Source organism: Camelus ferus, chromosome 5 (assembly GCF_009834535.1).
Source record: "Camelus ferus isolate YT-003-E chromosome 5, BCGSAC_Cfer_1.0, whole genome shotgun sequence".
Lineage (NCBI taxonomy): Eukaryota > Metazoa > Chordata > Mammalia > Artiodactyla > Camelidae > Camelus > Camelus ferus.
Genome location: NC_045700.1, coordinates 69,300,009 through 69,319,048, shown reverse-complemented (window position 1 = coordinate 69,319,048; position 19,040 = coordinate 69,300,009). Strand labels below are relative to the sequence as shown.

Genomic DNA, 19,040 nt, shown 5'->3' with positions numbered 1-19,040 from the left:
GAAGTTTTCCAGAATCAAATTTGATTTTGAATTTCAATTTAAAATGAGAACAGAAATTGTAAAAACAATACATTTCTGTTGCTTTTTAAAAAAAATAAAATGCTTCTCATTAGAAGAATTGATTGTAAAGAATATGCATAGACTTGGGAAAATGCAGGAAAGATACTCTGTTCCAGTTGTGTATAGATTTTCTAGAATAGTCAGAAGTGTTTTTTATAGTACTACAGAAGAAAATTGTTACTCACTTTAAGAACATCATTTTAATCAGCATTTAATTATGCTTAAATCTTCTGTTCTACTCTTCACACAAATTAGTTACATAGTAATACTCTGAAAACATTTACCATTGCAAAGACTTAATATAATCTTTACCTTTTAAATCTATGTTTTGCTTTACCAGCACAACATAACCATTGTTCATATGCCTGGAAAAAGGCCGTTTGGTCAGAGCCTTGTCTATATCTATGACAATGGACAGCAGAAGGTCTCTGCCCCTCTGAGATTTCCTGCCATGAATGAAGTAAGCACGTATAACCTACTCTTTATGGGACTAGTTGATTGAGAACTCTTGAAAAAATTTTTAATTAAATATATAAGGTTCTGTTTGTTCTAAATGTATGCCTATAAGTATTAGTATTTTCTATGTACTAATATATATAGTAAGTTAACATTTAATTATGTTAGCCTTCATTATAGATGAAGTCAGACAACAATTGTAATAAAAACAATTCATGGAAGAAACAAATGTAATTAAAGGCTTAGAAAAAAAGACTCGTAAGAGGAAAGTCAAAGAATATGAATAGAATAGGGCAAAGATGATTTAATAAACCTCTCCAAGTATACAAAATATTTAGACTGTTATGATAGACTTTTCCATCACTGAATTTTTCATTGAAATTGAAACAATAATAAAGAAACTTTAAATCTTCACATTGTAGTTAGCTATAAGATAAAATTTATTTCCTGAGGTGATTCTTAAAGAACAGTAGTGTAAGAGTTCTGTGAGAATTTTTAGGTATTTTTGAAAAGGCCTTTTCTGAAGATAATGGAATGAATTAGATTATTTCCCAAGTCCTTCCAGGATTCAGTAATTTCTTATTGCTCTTCATCTCAGTGATCACTTCAGGATAACCTGTAATGAGCATTATTATACTGATGTGTAATTCTCTGTTTATAAATTTTAAGAGAAAAAAGTGGTTTTCTCTATTTTAGAATTTACTAAAGTAAAAAAAAATTTAAATACACACATTAAAAATTCAAAACTGCAGCAACATGGATGCTCCTGGAGAATGCCATTCTAAGTGAAGTAAGCCAGAAAGAGAAAGAAAAATACCATATGAGATCGCTCATATGTGGAATCTAAAAAACAAAAACAAAAACAAACAAACAAACAAAAACAAAGCGTAAATAAAGGACAGAAATAGACTCACAGACAGAGAATACAGACTTGTGGTTACCAGAGGGGTGGAGGGTGGGAAGGGATAGACTGGGATTTCAAAATTGTAGAATAGACTACACTGTATAGCACAGGGAAATATACACAAAATGTTATGATAACTCACAGAGAAAAAAATGTGACAATGAGTGTGTATATGTCCATGAATGACTGAAAAATTGTGCTGAACACTGGAATTTGACACATTGTAAAATGATTAGAAATCAACAAAAAATGTTAAAAAAAAATTCAAAACTTACAGAAGGATATAAAGTGAGTTATGAAAGTCATGCAGCTAAAATCTGTGGGTCGAATATAACATCTGTAATGATGTCTTATGTGTACATACACATGCACACATCATGATCCATTAAAAATAAAACTTTTTCAGTGTATTGTTTAATTTTATGTACTGTTTCATTTTAAATATAAGGATAGAGATTTAATTAAAATGTGTGATTTATTGTGTTCATTTCTTAATTTTTAGCCTTTCATTTCATGCTGCATTGGTTCAGCTGGGCAGAGAACCACCACTCCTCCACCATCCCAAATCCCAGATCCACCTTTTTCTTCTCCCATTACCCCTCATCGGACATCATTTGGTGGAATTTTGTCATCAGCCTCCTGGGGAGGAACCACTGAAAAATCAAAACTGATTACCAAACTGATATCAGCTGGAACCCAAGACAGTGAGTGGGGGTGTCCCACATCCCTGGAGGGTCAACTAGGGTCTGTTATCGTCTTCTATGAAGCACTGCAGCCTCCTCAGGTGAAGGCATTATATTTAGCAGGTGAGCGTGTTCCATCATACTGTTTAATTAAACTTAAATCGTTTTTTCTGTTGCCTAAACATATTCTGAGGAATATATGTGACCTGGAGAATGCACAGTTGGCCCTTGAACAACTTGAGTGATTAGGGGTGCTGACCCTTCATGCAGGCAAAAATTCCACGTATAATTTATAGTCAGCACTCCATACATACGTGGTTCCTTTGTATGTGTGGTTCCACATTTGCAGATTGTAGTACTATAGTATTTACTTATATGTGAAAAAACTCCACGTATAAGTGGACCCATGCAATTCAAATCCATGTTGTTCAGAGGCAAGATGTATTTTTTTTCAGTTGAAGCCGAAGGGGAAGAAAAAGCCTGCCGCACACCATACTTTTATTCCCTTTAACTTTATTGAGATATTGGCTTACAACATGTAAGTTTAAAGTATGCAGTGTGGTAATTTGATACATACATATGTTGCAAAATGATTATCATAATAAAAATACCTCCATTCCCTCACATAATTAACATTTTTTAATGTGTGTGTTGATAACATTTAAGATTTACTCTGTTAACAACTTTCAAGTATATTATACATTATAATTAATTATAGTACACTATACTTTTTTTTGTAAGCATACATAAAGCAAACCTTTGCGAAATATTTCAAATATTGTCCGTAATACTGCCTGCATTAGTCTGTTAGGACTGCCATAACAAAATACCATAGACTGGATAGCTTAAACACTATTTTCTCACAATTATGGAAGCTTGAATTCCAAGGTCAAATTTCCATGAGGCTTGATTTTTAGTGAAGCCTCTATTCTTGACTTGTAGGTGTCTACCTTCTTGCTGCATCCTCACATGAAGTTTATCCTCTGTGTGTGTGCAGAGATAGAGTTCTCTGTTGCCTTTTTTTCTTCTTATAAGGGGCCCTATTGAGTTAGACCCAACTCTTATGACATCATTTAACCTTAGTTACCCTTAAAGGCTCTATCTCCAAATATAGTAACATTGGGAGTTAGACCTTCAACACAGAAATGGGGGAGGGTAACACAATTCAGTCTATAATACTGCCAGTACTTTTGACAGATCTTATTATGTTGATGAAACAATATATAGGTCTGCGTTCGTAGGAAATCACACAGCTGATTCTAAAATCATATGAATCTTATTCAGAACTTGTCATTTTTATAATTCATATATTAATATATCTGAAGAATTCATGAAGGCAGTAGAATTAGGAGTCCTTGGATACAATGACAAGCTGTTTTTGTTTTGGTTCTAATTTTAAAGATACACGCTGATTGGTATTGTATCATAACTGTTTTAAAAATTGTATCTATATTTTAATGGAATGTTTAGGAGTTAAGCTTGTAAGTTAATATATGTAATACAGAGTTAATATACATAACTCTGAAAATTAGCTTAGTATTTGTCAAAATGTCTTTTTTTAGATTATATGGAGTTTGGAGATGAATGTCTCTGTGTAGACTTTCAAAGTTTATATTAGAAACTTGTCATTAATTTAAACTCACCGAAGTATTTAAAGTTGACCTTTAAGTAAATTCCAAGCTAATAATAAGTCATTTAGTATAGTCATTAACAGCTATATACTTTGGATTTTGTTCTTACAGTTTTTCCTGCTTAAAATTCTACTCTTATAAATAATAATTATTCGTTATATAGTATTCATAATGATTATTTTTAAAGGCTACATAATATTTCATTGGATTTATAATGCATGATTTACTTAGGTTTTTTGTAAATTCTAATATTGATATCAACTTCTAAATATTAAATATGATGAACTGTTACACCAATTTATTTTTCATATTTTGCTTATAAGTTCCCAGGATAAATATGCAAAGTGTGTGAATATTTTTATGGTTCTCAATACATGTTACCTAATCAGTTTTCATAAAGGATATACCAATTGACAGTGCCTACCAGTAACAGAAGAATACCAGATTCACCACAGCACGTTATGATGTAATGGTCAATACTGTTCCATTCGTTTTTGTATTTCTTTGATTTTTTTTTTTAAAGAAGATTTTTTTTCCTACTTATTTACTATACCATTTCTGTGATATCTGTTTACTTCATTGGTTGTTTTACTATTTTATCTTACAAATTTGAATTGGTTTATATTAGATAAATTAATATATAAACTTTGTTATATTTTATATTAATTTTTTAATGGTATATAAAATTTCCTTTCTGTAGTAGAACTTGTTCTACCCACTGCCCCAACTTTTCTAGTTGTAGAACCAACTGGAGGTGATATAAAATGATATAAAAATAGAGTACATCTGGGGTATTGTGTTTTAACTTGGGTAGTGTGTTATATGAGAAGCTCAAAACAGCTTGATCTAAAATTATTTTCTGATTACACAGAACTGAGGAGGCCATATATATTCAATAATATGTGTGTGTATGTGTGTATGATTTTCAGGTCCAAACTGTTTAAGCCCTTGGAAATTTCAGGAGTCTGACATGGCCGACCTGCCTGGTACCGTCCTCCTTCACTACACTGCAAAGGTCAGAGTAAATGCATGGACTGTCCATCTAGCTGTAACTGTACTATGAACTAAAATTCCTTTTTTATTTCTTCTGTCATTTAAGTGGGTGATTGAGAAGGGGGTTAAGTTACCATTAAAAGTTAATAATTTTCAAAGGCAGATGAGAAGCAGTAAATATTAAGATACAGCTCTCAACTAGGATTCAGATATACCTTTGTCATCCCAGTAGTATGCATGGGAATAGTTGTAGTGGGAATTTATACTAATGAATCAATTTCAGTAAATGAAACTATTTAAATGTGTTCTACTTTTTTGGAAGGAGAGATGAAACAGAATTGTGCTCAACATTTTCTTTGTTTATTTTTAAAATGTGATGTTAGCAAGAAAACAAAAAAAAGAAATGTTTACAGTCAGAAGGAGAAAAAACAAACTACCTATATGTGTACCATGCCCAGTCCTTCTTCCTTCAAGGAAAGCCCTTTATCTAGTAAAGGTAACTGAGGTCAGCAAGGGCTAAGGGGAAGAAGATCAAAGGTGAAACTAGGAGGAGGAAAAGGGAGAAGTGGCATAAACAGCAGTATGTTTTGTCTTCATTGTATTTAATGTTACTTTGACCCAGAAGAGGCTTTTGTTGTGTGAGATTATACATCATAGAATTTCCCCCCTTGTCTAGCCAGCTAGAACATGGTCAGAATTTATTACTTTGAATATTTATTTGTTTATATATAACCTAATAAAATTTACTTATTGGTTACTTTCCCTCTAACTTTTTATTTTGATTAATTTCAAACCTAGAGAGAAGTTGAAAGAATGGTAAGGTGAAATCCTGTATACTCCTCACCAGAATTCACTGGTTATTAACACTTTGCTCACTTGGTCTTCATGTGTTTCTCTCAAATAATTTATGAGAGTAGGTTGACATAGCTATCAAGACACTTTACTCCCAAACTTTTCAACATAATCATTAACCTACCTAAGAAAATTACCAGTAATTCACGTCCTTTACAACTCATGTTCAAATTTTCCCAGTTTTCCTAAAAATATTTGTTTAGCCTTTAAAAAATTTAATCCTGGGTCCATTTGAGCATTGCATTGATTATAATATCCCCTGGGTCTCTTTACTTTTTGTTTGCTTGCTTTTTGTGATAATTTCCCCCAAAGATACACATGTATTTGTTTACCAAACTGGATTTTAAATTATTTCTTGACAGGGACTATCTATATCTTATACTTACTTTCATTACAGCTATTCAGTATAGGTAGGTAGGATATAGTTGGACTTAATCTCACTAATATATTTGGTGGTGTAGCTAGACACGTGATGGCTAACTGGGCCTTTTTTGCATATCCTTTTTTCAAAATAACTTTGATCTTAATAACATTAAGGTTGGATTTTTACTATTGGGAGTAAAAATTCTGTAATATTAAAAATTAGCTATTGTTTTCCCTCAAGAAACCCAATGACAAATACACACAGTAAAACAGTTATTGGAGGACTATTTCTTGAAAATGGCAATATATCATGATACAAGGTTTCTGTGGTTAAATGAGGTTGGGGGAATGCTGCATTCTGTATATTCCTCTTGGAGGTGGATGATACACTTGAAAAGTGTGGGAAAAGCTATTCTTAAGGATGTTTTGGCACTCAGCAGTTTTTCATCTTTGTAGTCATTTGTAGGAGGTACTCAACCATCCTTTTGTTCAAAAATTTGAGAGTCTTCTCAGTCAAGAATTGTCTGAACTTTTAGCATACAAAGATGAATAAGTTAAAATCTGTGGCTTTAAGAAGCTTACAATCTAAAGTGAACAAAATGCGTGAAAAATAAGTGCAGTGTAATTGTACAAGCACTGTTTTCTTTAGCTACCGTTTATTGGTGTTTACAGTATATTGAGCACTATGCTAAAGGTTGCACATACACTGTTTCACTTAATCTTCACGAAAGCTCTGAGGGGTATATGGTATTCTCTGTATCTTTTCTAAGCTCTGGTTTTCTGAAGCTGAGTACAGGTAAGTAACTTGCCTAACCTCATAATACTAGTGAATGGTCAGCCTACTTAATGTATATCCTTAACCACTATACAAAATTTTTGTGTTGGAATTATGTACAAAATACAGGAAGAGTGGTGGTTCTTCCAGGAGGATGGACTGTGTTAGAAAAAGTGGTTTGATTCGTGTTTTAAAAGGCAGGTGGAGGGAAAGATGTACAGCGAGCAGTGCCTACAGAGGCACAGACTGTAGAACTGGGTTCCACGTGTGTTTGGGTCTAGGTCACTAAGTGGGATAAGTTGGCAGGAAATGAGGTTAGAGGGCCAAGTGGAGGCCAGATTATAGACACTTCTTATGCCAGATTAAGTAGTAGGCAATGGATAGGATTTTAAGCAGAAAAGTGATATGATCAGGTTTGCATTTTAGGTAAGGGTCTCAAGCTGCAGGGTCAGAATTGGATTGGAGAGATAGGAGACCGGTGGCACTCATGCCATAGGAGATTGCTCTGTTCAGACAGGTCATAGTTACACAAGACCCAAACTGAGTAACAGGAGAAAGACATGTCCGTCTCTGAGACTAATATTGTTTACATTGAGCTAAATGTAAACTTAGTTTGCATTTACCTTATTAAAGCAGTTTTTCTCAGTTGCCTTAGAGAAAAGCAAAAACCACATCATCTGTGCTAAATTTGTAGATTTTTAAATTTTCTTTTAGACTGGGGATTAGATTCAAAGATATTTCATTACCTGCAAGTTTACAGGTTAAATGTGAAGTTTTATCAACCTTTATGGAAGTTAAGGAATAACAATTTCTAGCTTTGCAAGCAAAGCTCTTAATTTGAATGTAAGTGGAATTGTCAATCAGTAATGTAAGGGAAAATACTGTCTTATGCCACTGATTTGATTTTCATATTGTGATAATAATTTTCTGTACTACTGGGACTAAAACTTTCATTTTAAAAAAGTCAAAAATGTATTTGCATATACTGGTTTAGAATAGAAAAAATTTTAAACCGTGTGATTAGTGAATGATAATAATTTCTTGCTATAGCTTATCTGTCAGGTGATAAGCTGCAGTGACTTGCATTGGATGAGTGAGTGCTTTAGAATCTAGTCCCTGATTCTTTTAAAAGACAATCAGAATAGTAACACTAAACTTAACATTGTAGGCCTCATATCATTGACTCCACTGTATAACCATTTAAAATTATGGTGGAATGGTCCATATGTAGTTAAAGTTATGTTTTGTCTTCATTGTTCTTAGCTATTTGCCATATTTTTCTTTTATTTTTAGGCCTGCAAAAATTCAATCTGTCTTGATTTATCTACTAATTGTTTGCATGGAAGGTTGACAGGAAACAAAGTAGTAAACTGGGATGTTAAGGTAAGTTAATAATAAATGATGGGCAACATATTATGTAAGTTTACTGATCCTTTAAAAAGGTTTATCTTTTAAGCACCACCAGATTGATGTGAATAATAGGTTCCATTTAAAATATTTGCAGGCAAGATAGTTTGAAGGATAAACAGATAAGCACTTTTCATATGTTAGTTTACCTAATCTTTGTAACAACTTTACAAAATGGAAATTAATATAATCCTCATCTTATAGATGAAGAAACTGAGGCCAGGGAAATTAGTAACTTGGCTAAGTTTCCTGAATATATTTTGTTAAGCTATCCAAAATAGTCACTTGGAACTTTGAAGCCACTTCCTCCACCTTTTTTGTAAACTTAAAGTAAAGGAGTCAGTCCTATTTCTACTGTAGATACATCTTTTTTTCCCCATGACTTATTCTCCTGTTTGTTATGCCTAATTGCCTTGTGACAATTGTCACCTCTTATATCATTAGTGTTACACTATGAAGTCTATTTATGTAGTCATGTTTGGAATTCTTAAACTTTGCAAAACAAAGCTGCGTTAAAAACATCTGGCCTTGTCTCTTGAGTATTGATTATGTTGACCCTTGAGGCTGCTCTTTAAAGCAAATGTGCATGCAAAGGTTCCTTTACCTTAGGCTATCCTATACATTGCCTAAAGGTTTAGCAAATTGTAGCCTCCCACATGCTGTGTAGATATTAAGTGAGAAAATTGCCTATGTTTTATAGGATTAAAAATCGTAATTTTCTTTTTCAGGACATCATAAACTGCATAGGTGGATTAAATGTACTCTTTCCTCTAATGGAACAAGTCAGCCACTTCAGTGAAGGACAGATTCCTGAAGGATTGAATGAAAGCACAGTTTCTGAATTGATAACACCTGTAGAAGGAGATTGGGTGGTACTGACCTCCACAAAGGCATCAGGTATTAAGCTGAAATTAACACAGTATAATCATTGAAAAATTGGAGAATTAATTGAAAAATAGATTAAAATGTCTTGCTACCTTTAGGAAGAAATTTAACTATTTGTGGTTGAAGCAGCCCTTCCCTAATTCTAATGGAGTTCAGAAAGTTCATAATATTTTGGTCAAAAAACTTAAGATGTTGGTTATACTCTTGACTATCCTTAGGTTGTACTCTTAGCAGAAATCTGACAACATTGTTAAATTCATGGTAGAGAAAATATATGTGTGCGTAAGTGTATAATATGCAACCGCTGCTTTCTCTGATATTTAGGTTCTACAGGTGACCTTTGGATGCAAATTCCTGAATCAGATTCCTTGTTTGTTACATTATGCATTATGATATAGGACATGTGATATAAAATGATTAGAAAAATTATGATAATTAATGACATGTTCACAATTCCACAGAGTCAAGACTAGAGAGAAATTTAATTGCAACATTTATCTTGATTGTGAAACACTTTATTCAAAGACATCCTATTAACCAGGACAATCTTATTCACTCCCATGGAGTTGCCATTCTTGGAGCCTTACTTCAGAAGGTGAGCTGGTCTAACATTATGTAGATATGGCTGATTATAATCACCAGTTACTGGTTGAGGTTTTTTCTTTTCCCTTTTTTAAAAAAATTTATTTTTTATTTTATTTTTTGGAGGGGGATGGTCATTAGGTCTATTTATTTATTTATTATTAGTTTTTTTTTTTTAAATGGAGGTACTGGTGATTGAACCCAGGACCTCCTGCGTATTAAGCATGCACTCTACCACTTGAGCTATACCCTCCCCTGAGGTTTTTCTTTACAATAAATAAACATATTTTTAAAATTATACCATTATAGCTTAAGTTATATTCATGGATATAATTTATTTGACAAGCAGCCTTTGAAAACTTCTATTGAATCACCTTATACAAGAATTACTTACCTTCTATACTTAAAATTACATAACAGTGTATATAACCTTTGATATACAGAACCTTGTGTGTTAACTTTGGTGTTTGGGATATTAGATCATTTAAAGACTATTTTTGAATATGATATTAGGAATATATGTTCTAGAATTCCATCAGAAAAATTAATGTTTAAATTGTTTATATTTTTCTAACAAAGATTTTTATGTTTATTAGATGTTCTGAACTAATCATTCGAAATTAGGGCTTAATGGCAGCTATTTAAACTGAACTTTACAGAACCCTCTTCTGTTTGGATTTCAGGTGCCAAGCACCTTGATGGATGTTAATGTATTGATGGCAATTCAATTGCTCATTGAACAGGTATCATTAGAGAAAAATATGCAGCTCCTGCAGCAAATGTATCAATATTTACTCTTTGACTTTCGTATTTGGAATCGTGGAGATTTTCCCTTTCGAATTGGTGAGAGCAGGCTGTTGGATAAAATTTCATAGTTGTTTTAAAAACTTAATGACCACCTATGTATTAACAGTGAACTTTCCATTTTAGGTCACATACAGTATCTTTCTACCATCATCAAAGACAGCAGGAGAGTTTTCCGAAAGAAGTATGGTGTGCAGTTTCTCCTAGATACACTTAGGATTTACTATGGGTATGATATCCTTATTCCTTCTCAGTTGATACTGTTTCTGTTACTTGATTGGAACACTAGATTGTTTATTTTCCAACAATTCTAATAACTTTAACTTCAGAGAGCCAGGATGTTGTGGAGGTTAAAATGATGAACAGTGGATCACATGTGCATATATTAGGTTTGAATATATTATGTTTCATTAATTGCCTGGCTATAGACAACTTACTCATGCTAAAGTTTTTCTGGTTAGTGACAAGGAGATAATAAAACTGTATGTCTTTCTGTGGGTTTTTTGAGGATTAAAATTAAATGAATTAATAATGCGTAGAGCATTTTAGAACTGTGTCTGCCACATAATGGTGAATAAATATAAGCTGTTTTTTACACTTTATACCTTTGTCATTGCAACTCCTAACTTCAAAAGGTTTGTTTTCCTTAAAAATAAAAAGCCAAAGATACTATAATACATGGGAACATCTTCTTTTAAACTATAAATTATTTTATATACAAAGTACAAAAATGTAAAAATTGAAAGTTTCAATGCTTCTTTTACTTTCTCTTTCAGGAGTGATTGTAAATATAGTGAGCTGTCTCTAGATGATATTCGAACAATAAGGACTTCTTTGTATGGACTAATTAAATATTTTCTGTGCAAAGGTGGAACCCATGAAGAGATACAAAGTATTATGGGTTACGTAGCTGCTGTCAATGAAGAAGAACAGGTATTATGCTCTTGATAAATGTTATTTCTTTTTAACAATTTAGTTTCTATATCATCTTCTTTCAAACATACATATATAAAAATGTTTATAGTGTCACATATAATACTATGTAGTTAAAGAAGTAAATTGTGTCTCCTGAATGAAAGTTTAATAAAATAAATGATAGTGTAATAAATACTTTAATTGGCTGAAAAGTAATGTGTGGAAATAGTTGCTCATAAATATACATGATGTATATTTAACTATCATCAAAGTTACGGGGCAGATTTCTAACATGAATTTTAATATGTCATAGGTTCATAAAAATTTTACATAAAGAGTAAATTATAAATGTATTTCTATGTTTAAGTACTTTTACATACACTATTCATTATACTCAGAGCTGCCCTTTAAGAAGGTGGTTCTCAATGTATGGGCCCACTTACCTGGGATTTTTTAGAAATGCAGATATATGGCTGAATCAAGCCTTCCAGATGATTCTGATGCATAGTAGAATTTGAAAAACACTGATATAAAATATATAGACCAGGAATTACTCTTTCCATGTGCACATTTGGAAATATATCTTCAGAGAGATTAGGTGACTTAAAAAGTCACACAGCTGATAAACTTGGGACTAGAGCCCAGGTGTATCTACTGTTGTTTCTTGCTGTTGCAGTTTACCACTCTCAGCACCAAATAAGAGCAAGCAGCCTTAATTTATGTTGACTCAAATATTTTGTCCTCTATCATGAAATATGCGTTGTGTACTGAGTGGTTAATAATATATGACTTCATAATTGGTGTTATATAAATGAGTTAACCTAGGGTGTTTCCCTAAAAGGTTGAACTACTTCAAAAATTTCTCATTATTTAGAATAAAGAGTAATCATAATATTTCATGACAGCTGTATTGTCACCTATGATTCATTGCCAGTGATATTTTCTTGGTCAATTTAGTCGAATTATTTGTTGAAAACTTACTGCACCTAGACTAATACTAGATATTGTAGATATACAATGTTGAATGAATTATTATTCTTACTTTTAGCCTAATGGAGGCAGGAATAGATAAGAGAGGTTTATAAATAATTATGAAACAAAAAAGAATGATAATATCTACAAGAGAAATACAAAGTCCTATGAGGCTTTCAGAGGAGAGTGTTACATGTTGAGGAGACTAGGAAAGGCTTTATGGAAGAGATAGCTTTTCATATGGGCAAAGCAGGATAGGTATGGTTCAGCAGGTAAATATGGGTAAGAGGATATACAAAAGGAAATAGAATAAGCCAGGAGCATAAGGGTGGGAAAAGGCTGGGCTGGTTCAGAAGATATCAGATGATCCAGTTAAGGTAGAACATTTAATGGGTACATAAGATTTAGTTAAATGACTATTTGTGGTTTGACTGTATTTGTGCTTCCATATGTAAGTGTGGTTGTTTTGTTTTGTGTTGCTTAATTTTAAAAGCTTTTTGGAATTTTGGACATACTCTTCAGTCTCCTACGGACCAGCCCAACTAGAGGTCAGCTTTTCTTACTGCTGTTTGAACCAGGAAATGCTGACATACTTTATGCATTACTCTTAAATCAGAAGTACTCTGACAGAATAAGAGAAATCATTTTTAAGGTACAAACATTTCTTAAGTGTCTTTTTTGGGGCTTTTATGGGTATGTGGATTTCCTTTGGAACATACCCATTCTATGCCTGTAAATTCTTTTTCATATCTACTTCTATCTAATTTTAAATTGTTCAATTTGTTTTGAGATATATATATATATATATATATATATATATATATATATATATATATATATATATATATTTCATGTTTTCATTGTTTATGTAATTAAAAACTAATTATATTATAATCTGATCAGTAATTTTAGTGGAAAATCTACTTTATTGTACCATCCTCAATACACAGCCTCTCATCCCTGTTTTGAGTTACAGTGGCTCTGTGTGGCAGATCATACTAACCTTATTTAGCACCTACTGTTAGTCAGACACTGAAGCCTTTTCATTAGTCTATGTAGTTTTTGCAACAACTTTATGAAGTGAATATTATTATTATTGTCCTCATTTTACAGATGAAGAAACTTAGGGAATTTAATAACTTGTCAAAAGATGTAGAACATATTTTATTAAGCTATCCAAAATATTCCAAACTTTGAACTTTGATTGAAGCCACCCAGTCCACCTTTTTGGTTAACTAAAATTAGAGAAGTCAGTCATATTTCTACTGCCAAGTACATTATTTTTCATGATTTGTTCTTCTGTTCATTATACCTGATTGCCTTGTGACAGTTGTTACCTCTTCTATCATTAGTGTTAAATTATGAAGTTTACTTACAGGGTCATGTTTGAATTGCTTGTGTTTGGAATTCCTAAACTTTGGAAGACAAAGGTGCATAAAAATATAGTCCGACATAATCTCTCTTGAGTATCGGTTATGGTGACCCCTGAAGCTACTCTTTAAAGCATCTGCCCACACAGGGTTCCTTCATGGAGATTAAATGTTATTTCTTTAGAATGGCCTTGCAGAGGTTGTTCATGATATTATCTTGCCAAAATTACCTTTCCATATAGGGTTTCATTAGGGTTATTACTTTGTAAAATGTTGATCAAACTCTGAGAAGTTATGGGGTTACTAACTGGTTCTCCCATTTTAGCATATGGATGGATTGCTTCACAAAGTATTTCCTCATTGTTGAAAATTATTTTGACAACTGTTACATAAGTGGATTAGTAGACTGATCTAGAAATATCTTTGTTCTCTTTCAGAACACACTTCCTTTCTTGCAAGCTTCAGGATTTGTTTCCATCTACACCTTACACATTAAAAGAAAATTTAGATTATTTTTTTCACCTGAAAAGAAATTTATATAAACTAGGGTTTTAAACATATTAATTATTCAAATATAGTTACATTTCAATCCAGTTTATTTTTAAATTCATTTTTTAATGATAGCAAGATATGGAGTGTTCCTCCCTATTAGTGCTGACCTTTTTAAAAAATATACTTGAGGAATAAAATGGTGCTCCAAAATAACTATACTAATATTTTATTCAATATTAGCCTAAGTGACAAACTGTTTTTAGTTGTCTGTATTAAGAAGAATATATTACTGTTGTGATCAGGTTATGGAACAGATGTTGAAATGCACGAACGTTTATGAACGAAGTAAACAACGTATTAGACTCAGAGAAGTTGGCTACTCAGGACTGGGACTCCTTCTTAATGAAGCACTTGTTAATACTTCTCTCATTAAAAGCCTCACCAATCAAGTCATAAGTACAGGTATGAATAAGGCTAGAAATACTGATACATTTAAGAAAAGTTCTTCACAGTAGTGTAATTTTATTTGGTGTCTCTCAATTTTTTTTTTTTTTCTGGAGGTTCTTTTTCCTCAGGTTGCTTTTAAAATTACCTGTTACTTGATTCAGCAGGGCTTTCCTTAGATACTTTTTAAAATGTGCCTTTGTTGTTTTTGTCTCCCTAGGACATAGCACAGTTCCTTACTTGGTAGTCCTTTAGTAAATGTTTATTGACTGAGTGATTAGTAAATAATTTAATCTATGTAAGAAGAAAAGGACACTAGAGAAAATATGTACAAAATATTATTTTTCTTTCTTACAAGCAAAATGAAAACTAATTTCGTATATTCTTTTTTGTTTCTAGTTTTGCTTTTATAAGCGTTTTTTCTTAGTACTCACTACAAACTAGAATTTGTATCAGATGTTAAGAATTCAGAAAGGTCTTGAGTGATTTATCATCTCATTGACAAGACATGTACATAAAAAGATACATAATAGCATAAGATCCAAGCAGTATGGACAATATATTCAGGCAATCAAAAGAAAAGAACAGTTGTTTGGAGCTTACTCGGGAAGATGTCAAACATTCTAAACTTATTGTCTTTGTAAAATTTGAACATATTTATAATTCTTATTTAAAATGAAACAGTTATTTCAGCATTTACATGACAATTATAGTTCTCTCTTTGAGAAAAAAGATAGCTCGAAGTATCACACTCTGATTTCAAATTATACTGCAAAGCTGTGGTAATCAAAACAGTATGCTGCAGTATGCATAAAAATAGACACATGAACAAATGGAACAGAATCGAGAGCCCAGAAATAAAACTATGCATATACAGTCAACTAATATTTGACATGGGATCCAAGAATACTCAATCGGGGAAAGATAGTCTCTTCAATAAATGGTGTTGGGAAAACCGAATATCCACTTGCAAAAGAATGAGAATGGACCCCTGTCTTACACCACCTATAAAAATTAACTCAAATGAATTAAAGGTTTAAATGTAAGAATTGAACTATAAAAGTAGCAGAAGAAAACACAGAGGTAAATCTCCTTGACCTTCGTCTTGGCAATGAGTTTTTGCGTGTGACACCACAAGCACAAGCAGTAAAAAGTCAAACAGTGGGACTAAATCAAATCAAAAAGCTTCTGTACAATGAAAAAAAAAATGAAAAGGCACCCTATGGAATAGGAGAAAATGTTTGCAGCCTATGGAATGGGAGAAATGATAAGGGGTTAATATCCAGAATACATATAAAAATCACACTTAATAGCAAAAAATCCAATAGCAAAAAATGTGAGGAAAGGACCTGATTAGACATTTTTCCAAAGGAGATATACAAATGGCAAACAGGTAGAAGAAAAGGTGCTCAACATCTTTAATTATCATGGAAATGAAAATCAAAAACACAATGAGATATCACCTCCTACCTGTTAGTTTGGCTGTTATCAAAGAGACAAGCAATAATAAGTGCTGGTGGTGAGGATGTGGAGAAAAGGGAACCCTTGTGTGCTGTTGGTGGGAATGTTAATTGGTGCAGCCACTGTGGAAACAGTGTGGAGGTTCTTCAGAAAGTTAAAAATAGAACTACTATATGATTCAGCAGTCCCTCTTCTGCTTATATATCTAAAGGAAATGAAATCATATCTCAAAGAGATATCTGAAGTCCCCCATGTTTGTTGTACCATCATTCACAATAGCCAAGACATGAAAACAATTGAAATGTCCATCAGCCGATGAATGGATAACAATGATGTAGTGTATATATAGATATATATATATAATGGAGTATTGACCAAAAAAAAAAAAAAGAAGCAAATCCTGCCATTTGCAACAACATGGAAGAGCCTGGAGGGCTTTTTGCTAAGTGAAATAAGTCAGGCAGAGAAGGACAGATACTGTGTGATCTCACTATATGTGGGAAAAAGAAAATTCAGAAACAGAGTAGATTGATGGTTGCCAGAGCCGGAGCAGAGGGGGAAATGGGTGAAGGTACAACGGGTGCAAACTTCAAGTTGTAAGATAAGTAAGTTCCTGGGACCTAAGGTATAGCATGGTGACTATAGTAATAATAGTATATTGTATACTTGAAAGTTATTAAGAGCAGATCTTTAATGTCCTCACCACAAAAAGAAATACAACTATGTGAGTTAATAATAGGTGTGTTAACTAGCCTTAATTGTGGTAATCATTTTGCAATATATACATATATCAAATCATCATGTTTTATATCTTAAATAATGTTTCATGTCAATTATATCTTAATAAAGTTGGGGAGAAAATAAAGGGCATCTGTTGTTGACAACAAAAAAAAAAAATAAAATAAGAAATGAAATGATTATTTCAGCATTTACCACTGGTTCTTTCTTTGGTTATCTCCAGTATTTAATTTTAACTATTTTTTTTCCATCATAGATCCTGCTATTAATTTCAAAGATCTGTTATCTGTGGTATATATATCTCACAGAGCGTATTTAAATGTGAGGGTGGTCATCTGCAGAAAGGTTAGTATACTTTAAAGTTACATGCTTTAAAAATAGCTGTGTTGTTATGCTGTGTATAGCTTTTAGATTGACTATTTTGTATCAGATAAATATATTTTAATATCTATTATATGACATAATTTTATAGTTTCCTTTTTTGAGGTGAATTAACTATATGTAATCATAAGAAATCAGCATGTAAATTTGCTTTTTTTAGCCATACATGGGCTCCTGGAAATACACCCTTTCTGGAGTCAAAAATGTATTACTTGGAACAGTTTATTAAGAATCTTCAATTGTGATTATTTTTAATTCATATACTATATTTTAGAGTTTCTGAATCTTTTGAACTTCGTATAAAAGATCTTCTGTAGCTTGTTTGTAAGTGTAGTCCAACGATGGTTTGCCTTCAGTTCACTCATTTAACCTTTAACTAAGTTAAGTATTCTTATCCTGCATGCTTCTTCCTGATTATAACCTCTCTCCTTTACTGGTAACCACTGACCAGTCTGGTAATTAATTTGCTTCCTTGTTTTTCTTTTTAATTTTATTCTCTAGTTATGTCTCAGTACTTTTCCATTAGTAAGTCTGGATGTATCTTTCTCTTTAATGGTTACATTTTTTTTATCCTATGACTATTCTGTAAAGTATTATCTGCTTCCCTGTTGATGGACATTTAGATTGTTTCCTTCAGTTAAGAACATTTTTTTTACATATATCTTTACCTATTTGTGGTAATACATGTTTGGGCATAATTCAGGAAATGTAATTGCTCTGTGAAAAAGAGTATTCACATTTTACATTTTGATAGATTTTGCCATATTGTCCTTGAAGTAGGTCATGTAGATTGATCCTTTTCCTTCCAGTGCGCAATTAGAAACAGCTTTTTTATCCATGATGTGTCTATAAAATAGCTGTAAAATAAGTCTTGTTTTATGGAAATTTTGAAGTCATGAAATCATGAAAAATTTCTTTGCCAGCCAAAGTTTAATATGCTAAACTTGGCTACTATGTCTAAAATTGGTAGAGTAGTGGTAGCTCACTGAGCATTAAGTGAGGAAAGAAACTTCACATGCCATTGTGACTCATTGCGTCTCACTGCTTTCTTTTTGTGTGTGTTGTTTAGTCTTTTATTATGAACATTTTTCTTGCTACAGTGAATGATCATTGTATAATTCTTTTGTTTTCTGTTTTTATTGAAGTATAGTTGATTTACACTGTTAGTTTCTGAGGTACAGCAAAGTGATTCAGTTTTATATATATATATACATATTTATATTTATTATTTATTTATTTATATTTGTTTATTTATTGTATGTTTTATTATTCAGTATTTATATATATATACATACACACATACATTTTTTGGATTCTTTTCCAATATAGTTTATTACAGTATATTGAATATAGTTGCATATGATGTACAGTAGGAACTTTGTTGTTTACCTGTTTTATATATAGTAGTTTGTGTCTGCTAATCCCAAACTCCTGATTTATCCCTCCTCACCCCCTTCCCACTGGTAACCATAAGTTTGCTTTCTATGTCTGACGACTCACTGCTTTCTATATTAGTATCAGTGTACTACCAGCATAATTCATTTCTTGCTATGAAACTTGTCGGAGTTCATACCAGCATAATTCATTTCTTGCTATGAAACTTGTCGGAGTTAGAATTTCTGATAAAAGAGGTACTCTAAACACTGGGAACCAAAGTTCTTTTCGTCTATGTAGAAGTTTATTGGCTTTATGATTAGAATATCTTAAAGATGTTAACTGCACTTCTGATAGTATTTGAGAATTTGTTCTTATGCAAAAAATGTGAAGTCCGTTGAAATACTAGAGGTTATACATGTTGCCTTATCAGTGTCTGCTCTTTAATTTCAGTTTCTTATTCCAGCTAAATAGCAGCATCCATCTTATTGGAAATAG

At 32.2% G+C, this 19,040-nt stretch overlaps 1 protein-coding gene across 7 annotated transcripts in view; it reads left to right on the top strand.

The window, feature by feature from the left end:
* Positions 1–19,040, top strand: part of NBEAL1 (neurobeachin like 1) — a 129,312-nt gene that overhangs the window by 48,927 nt on the left and 61,345 nt on the right. For all 7 annotated transcript variants that reach the window (XM_032480043.1, XM_032480044.1, XM_032480045.1 and 4 more), the window contains 12 exons: positions 401–520; positions 1,923–2,226; positions 4,664–4,749; positions 8,011–8,100; positions 8,853–9,021; positions 9,471–9,604; positions 10,275–10,434; positions 10,522–10,624; positions 11,172–11,328; positions 12,776–12,934; positions 14,447–14,606; positions 17,044–17,132. In XM_032480043.1, coding sequence (XP_032335934.1) covers positions 401–520; positions 1,923–2,226; positions 4,664–4,749; positions 8,011–8,100; positions 8,853–9,021; positions 9,471–9,604; positions 10,275–10,434; positions 10,522–10,624; positions 11,172–11,328; positions 12,776–12,934; positions 14,447–14,606; positions 17,044–17,132 — 1,731 coding nt within the window. The remainder of the gene's footprint in view (positions 1–400; positions 521–1,922; positions 2,227–4,663; positions 4,750–8,010; positions 8,101–8,852; positions 9,022–9,470; positions 9,605–10,274; positions 10,435–10,521; positions 10,625–11,171; positions 11,329–12,775; positions 12,935–14,446; positions 14,607–17,043; positions 17,133–19,040) is intronic.